The sequence below is a fragment of the Cibotium barometz genome, chromosome 14 (genome assembly GCF_041138505.1).
Source record: "Cibotium barometz isolate CiBa-2024 chromosome 14, ASM4113850v1, whole genome shotgun sequence".
NCBI lineage: Eukaryota > Viridiplantae > Streptophyta > Polypodiopsida > Cyatheales > Cibotiaceae > Cibotium > Cibotium barometz.
In genome coordinates, this window is record NC_141059.1 from 13,945,236 (window position 1) to 13,951,287 (window position 6,052).

General features: G+C 43.7%; 1 protein-coding gene across 1 annotated transcript; it reads left to right on the forward strand.

The window, feature by feature from the left end:
• Positions 1-2,541: 2,541 nt before the first annotated feature.
• On the forward strand, positions 2,542-5,784 carry LOC147631684 (3-hydroxy-3-methylglutaryl coenzyme A reductase 1-like). Its single transcript, XM_086808195.1, has 4 exons — positions 2,542-3,902; positions 4,441-4,622; positions 4,745-5,091; positions 5,172-5,784. The coding sequence occupies exons 1-4, from the start codon at positions 2,896-2,898 to the stop codon at positions 5,433-5,435; spliced, it is 1,800 nt and encodes a 599-aa protein (XP_086664321.1). The 5' UTR covers positions 2,542-2,895; the 3' UTR covers positions 5,436-5,784.
• The last annotated feature ends 268 nt before the right edge of the window (positions 5,785-6,052 follow it).

Sequence of the window (6,052 nt, forward strand, 5' to 3'; positions counted from 1 at the left end):
TGGGTGTGTGTGTGATCATAAATCTAATACAATGCTAGAACAATGATAGACGAGCTTACTAAAGAATGATTTTATCATTGAGATACAAGAGAGACCTTGCATGGTCAAAATTACTATATGATGGTAATTAGCCTATGCAATGAAGTATTATTTTGGGGGGCAATTACTATAGCAAAAAAAAGGTCATATGCCTTTTTATAGCCAAAATTTTTAATTTTGTAAATTAAAAAAACAAACTTTTGATGCTCATTGTGCTTCCACCACTTATTGTCCGGCAGAGACAAAAGGAGGATAATGGACAATATGCCACAAACGACTCAACAACACATGGTTTAGAGTGGCACCTACTAGTGTGTGGTGTAAGGATGGGCCTTGGATTTTTACATTAGTGTGTAAAGCTCCTTACCGTACAGTATCACATGCAACTCTTTTTCATGCCTGAGCCACTTTGTACATATTTTCTTGTTCATTCTCTTTTTCCATCCTAGATCCTCTTTCAGGGAAGACGATATAGGATGGAAAGGTCTATTAAGTTTAAACCTTTGATGGGCCTCGATATTGTGTCCCCTTGAATTTTGGGGGTTGCGAGGCCTGTCTCTATTCATCTTGGATGGCTACTACTATTGAAACCATATGATGAAAGACATTGATGGTATCTGATGAGAGTGAGTAGAAGGGTTGTGCAATGTGGACAAGGCCAACTAGGAAGACTCAAACGTTAAAGAGCAATAAAGGATGTAAATGCGAGTCAAATGGGATGGAAGTAAATGCTAGTCAAACAAGGAAACGGGACATTTAAGCTAGGTCCAAACATGAATCTTTGTTAGGTTGCAATGTGACATGTCTTGAATGGTGGAGTGGACACGGGAGGTGGCAATATGTGTCACGTGCGGTGGGATGGGGGGCTTTGCAAAAAAACCTACAAATAATCAAAGTTTTTTTATAAAAGGAGATGAAAATTATTGAGCATGTGAAGTGACTGTATATATGTGACGGGGCTTCACATATATATGTGACGGAGGCTGGAGCTTTCACATGGAGCTCACGGTTTTCATATTGCAAAGGCCGCCTGGAGGGGGACCAGCTTTTCGAAAAGTTACACGACGCCCCCTGCACATGCAGCTGCAACTCCTCTACTTTACACAAGAGGGAACCTTTCGCTTTTTGAAGAACATCTTACGCTTTTAATTTAATTTAAGGCTTTTTCCAAAAATTTTAAAATTAAAATGGCAAAATCGTCTTTTTTTAAATCTTATATATTGTAGGTAGTCACTTTTTTTAAATTAAAAACTAATTTTTAAATTGAACTAACTCTTTTGCATGCGTCATTGTGTCATCTCGGGCCACTTTTCAAAATGACAGGGTTAATAAAAATAGTGACCCATTTTTCATATCTTTCTTTTCTTCTTGCCCTCGTGTTGCATTCTACCGATGTTAATACCTCTCTCTCTCTCTCTTCTTTTTTAAGGCCTCTCAAAATAAGGGCTTATTTTTTTTAAGGTCACTCAAAATAAGGGCTTTTGCACATCTTTGCAAGTGGAAATGAACCCTCAAGGCTTTTCTTCTTGCAGAGAGCAAATGCCCCACGTTTTGCGGATTCAATAAATCTCCCGCTATGATTTTCGACCTGTTGGGTCACTTTTCAAAATGACGGGGTCAGTGGAAATGAACCCTCAAGGCTTTCATCTTGGAGAGAGGAAATGCCCCACGTTTTGCGCATTCGATAAATCTCCCCCTGTGATTTTCGATGGGTTGGGTCACCTTTCAAAATGACGGGTTGATAAAAATAGTGCCCATTTTTTCATATTTTTCCTATGTTTTTAAAGTCACTCAAAATAAGGGATGTATGAAGTGGAAATAAGGGCTTTACACATCTTTGGAAGCGTAAAGAACCCTCATGATTTTCATATTGCATAGAAAAAGCCCCATGTTTTGCGTTACAGATTCGATAAATCTCCTTTAGCCCACCCAATTCTCATGGAATGGGAGTCTCTCTTGTCCATTGCCCTCACCTGTCTTCACGCTTACAACCTGAATTTTGAAATTTTCTTTTCTCCCCCATGGTAGATCCATAAAGGTTCTAAGTGATTGTATTATACGACCAAAATGGTCAAAAACGAGCATGATGCCCATCATCAAAAAGTAACATGGACTGTGACAGAGTTCCTCTTCGAAAACCCGCCAGGTTTGCAGAGTTTTTAGTGGGGTGAGCCTAACGGCAAGTCCCACCAGTACCTGGGCTCCTTCGGGAGTTCTTGGTCGCTGTCATGCCCAGCTATTGGGTGTTCCGAGGTCATGCCTTAAGGAAGTAGCGAAATCGTTCTCACACGACCGAGACGACGAAGCTAATGACAAAAGCGTTTCTTTGCTCGAGTCTCATAGACGAACATGCTCGTCTCTGACCCCGGCTTGAAAAACAAAAAAACTGTGAGAGAGAAGAAGACTCTTAAGAGAGTTTAGGAGGCACATTTTGTTCCATGTAAACCCGGGCTCTTAAGAAAACGAAAAAAAAATACAAAAAGAGAGAAAAAAAGTTTTAATGAACCATTTGCATGGTGGGGTGTGAGCAGGAACATTGTCTGAAGCGTGTTGCCCGAAAACTGTGAGAGAGAGATAGATAGAGAAGGGTACTAACGTTGCAACACGAGGGCATATACGACCGACTGTGTGTGAGAGAGAGAGGGAGAGAACGTTCATAATTCATCATCCATTACTTCAACTAGAGAGGGGAAAAGCAACACGAATGCAAACACCAAGGAGGACCTGGGGACCCATCAGCAGCTCGCCCTGGCCCCTCTTCTTCCCTGTCTCCATCGTAGGCTTTTTGTTTGAGTTCTAGCTGATTTATGTACTCCTGAGGTTGATGAAGAAGAAGGTAGGGTAGCCTGCCGTTTCATGGTCACCTTCTTCTTTTCTCCCCCTCTTTCTGCAGCGATCTGCAGAATTTGCTCGCCTTTGCACAGCACCGACACCTGCTCTTCCTACATGGATCGTTTCCATATCGACGATGGCTTCCGCAAGCGCCTCAACCATAACAATAGCAGCACCATGAAGCGTAGCAAGAGCTCCAAGCTGCTCGTGGCCTCGGACGCCCTTCCCTTGCCTGTCGGCCTTACCAACAAGTTCTTCCTTGTTCTCTTCTTTGCTGCCTCCTACTGTCTGCTCAGAAGATGGGGGGAGAAGAAGAAGTCGTCCACGCCTCTCCACATCCTCAGCCCGGGAGAAATCATAGCTGGGCTTGCACTTATCGCATCCATCATCTACCTTTGGGGCTTCTTCGGCATAGTGTATGTCCAGAACTTCATCGGTAAAAGCGAAGATGAGAGAGAAGCCCTGGAGGGACCTTGCTCTCAGCCCTTGCCGCATCAAGGCTCGGCCCCTAGGGCCCAAGTGCAGCTCAAAGGCCAAGCTTTGAAGGAAAACAGTGATGAAGATATTGCACTTGCTGTTAGTGGTAGTGTGGTGCCCTCTCACTCGCTAGAAGGAGACCTTGGAGACTGTGAAAGGGCAGCTTCTGTGAGGAAAAGAGCAGTAGAGATGATGACCGGAAGGTCTCTTGAAACCCTCCCATTAGCAGGATTTGATTACTCCACTGTGCTGGGACAATGCTGTGAGATGGTGATCGGATTTGTTCAGATCCCTGTAGGGGTGGCTGGCCCCCTCCTCCTTGATGGCTTCGAGTACATGGTCCCAATGGCCACCACCGAAGGCTGCCTTGTTGCAAGCACAAACCGAGGGTGCAAGGCCATTCACCTCTCCGGGGGTGCATCCAGCATCCTTCTCAAAGATGGTATGACAAGGGCTCCTGTGGTTCGCTTTGCAACAGCGCGGCGTGCTGCAGAGTTGAAGTTTTTTGTGGAGGAATCAGACAATTTTGAGATGCTCAGCATGGTGTTCAGCAGGTCTGTGTGTGCTAATTCTTGTATGCAAACGGCTTCTATGTGTTAACCTGATGTTTAACAGTTCTAACTCTTGATAGACTCTTCACATAAGGTCATGAGCTTCAGCCACACAAGTCGTATGCCCTTAACACATTGTGGCCATGTAGTGCACCCGCAAGACAATAAATTTACAATCTCAGGCTGAGTTGATTTGCCCTTTGAGTATCATGCCTAAGCACCCTTATGCCCATTACACATGTCCATGCCCTGGAGAGATCACCAATATGCAACATGTCTTCGACCCCTCCCATGGTACCCAACAAGTGGATATAATAGCCCCCTGTCACACAGACACCCCACCCTAGTTGGTCAGGATGCCCGCTCAAGCTAAGTGGGCTATAGGTTCAACCAGCCTTGTGTGCCACCTTTTCCATGATCCTCTCTTGATCAAGATCTTTAGATTCTACAAGTGGGAGTCGGGGGATGATGATAGATGATGCTGTCAGCTTGCTTGTTTGTCTTTTCAAATCATGTCATAACTCTGTTTTGAACTGTGCAGGACCAGTAGGTTTGCAAGGCTTCAGAGCATCCAGGGTTCTTTGGCAGGCCGCAACTTGTACATGCGATTCACATGCTCTACAGGAGATGCAATGGGGATGAACATGGTGTCAAAAGGGGTCCAGAATGTTCTAGAATATCTTCAGCATGTCTTTCCCGACATGGAGATAGTCAGCATTTCAGGCATGTTATAATTAACTAAAGGCTGCATTCATGGGACTCTAGACTATGTCTTTCCTTACATAGAGAGTGCAATACAACATAATTTTGTAAACAGCTCTCTCATCAGCGTGGGCAATCTGCAGGCAATTTCTGTGCAGATAAAAAGGCTACTGCTGTCAATTGGATCCAGGGACGTGGTAAGTCTGTCGTGTGTGAGGCTATCATTGAAGAGGAGGTCGTGGCCAAAGTGCTGAAGACAACAGTGCCGGCACTTGTGGAACTAAACATGCTAAAGAACCTTACGGGCTCTGCAATAGCTGGTGCTCTTGGTGGTTTCAATGCCCATGCATCCAACATTGTCTCTGCTGTCTTCATAGCAACCGGCCAAGACCCAGCACAAAACGTGGAGAGCTCTCAATGCATCACAATGATGGAGCCAGCAAACAATGGCCGTGATTTACATGTGTCCGTCACTATGCCTGCATTAGAGGTAACTAGCTACAAGTGTGCCTGCTTGGTGATGATGGAACATTATAATTTGTTAACTTAGATCACAAATTTTCATTTCAGGTTGGTACAATTGGTGGTGGTACACAGTTGGCATCACAGTCAGCCTGTCTGAATCTGCTGGGAGTGAAAGGTTCAAACATGGATTCTCCAGGAGCCAATGCCCAGTGCTTAGCAAGAGTCATAGCAGGAGCAGTGCTTGCTGGAGAACTATCCCTTATGTCTGCACTAGCTGCAGGCCATCTAGTAAACAGCCACATGAAATATAACCGATCAAGTAAAAACATGTGCATAGAAGCGGATGATGGATCACAAGGGAAGACCTAAGAGATTCTGTTTTTGCACCTTTTATGTAAAGCAACTAATAGCCTGATCTGTGGTAGCAGACAACTCAAGGAGAATGTGCCAATAATTGTCTGATTCTATGAATTCAATGTCTCTGACTGTTGTGTGAAGCAGGATGCTAGTGCCCGTCCAGAAAATCAGAAAGATGGGGTTGTGCATTTGTGTCAACAAATGTACAAGCCTCACAGAATTCATCTTAGAGATTTGAAAAGTTTGTTGGTGTTGGGTATTATTTGATGACTATCTGGATTTGTTGAATTCAGTTATAGTGTATTCGACATGGACAAAAAATTGGCTTGTGCATATGCATTATTATTTTGATTTCGTGAAACACTCTCTTGGTATTTAACTTTACATGGTAGTGTTTTAGATGCGTTGCCAATTGTTATGATCAATTTATCAGTGAGGGCCATATATATAAACCATATGAAACCTATGTGTTTAGTTTGTTAGCATTTAAGGTAAAACCTAATATCAATAAACGAATAAATTATTTTCTCTTTGAAAAGAGTATTTTGTCGGGCAATTGGTTGAGTTGGTAGTGTCTCTTGGGGCCAAAACTTTCTCTCGCTCACACACAGGGCTGCTAGCAATAGAGG

Excerpts from the sequence above, each read along its gene's own strand:
- LOC147631684 (XM_086808195.1), top strand. The coding sequence starts at position 2,896 with ATGGTCACCTTCTTCTTTTCTCCCCCTCTTTCTGCAGCGATCTGCAGA. Across the intron at positions 3,903-4,440 it reads CTCAGCATGGTGTTCAGCAG|GACCAGTAGGTTTGCAAGGC; the intron begins GTCTGTGTGTGC and ends TGAACTGTGCAG. Across the intron at positions 4,623-4,744 it reads GGAGATAGTCAGCATTTCAG|GCAATTTCTGTGCAGATAAA; the intron begins GCATGTTATAAT and ends GGCAATCTGCAG.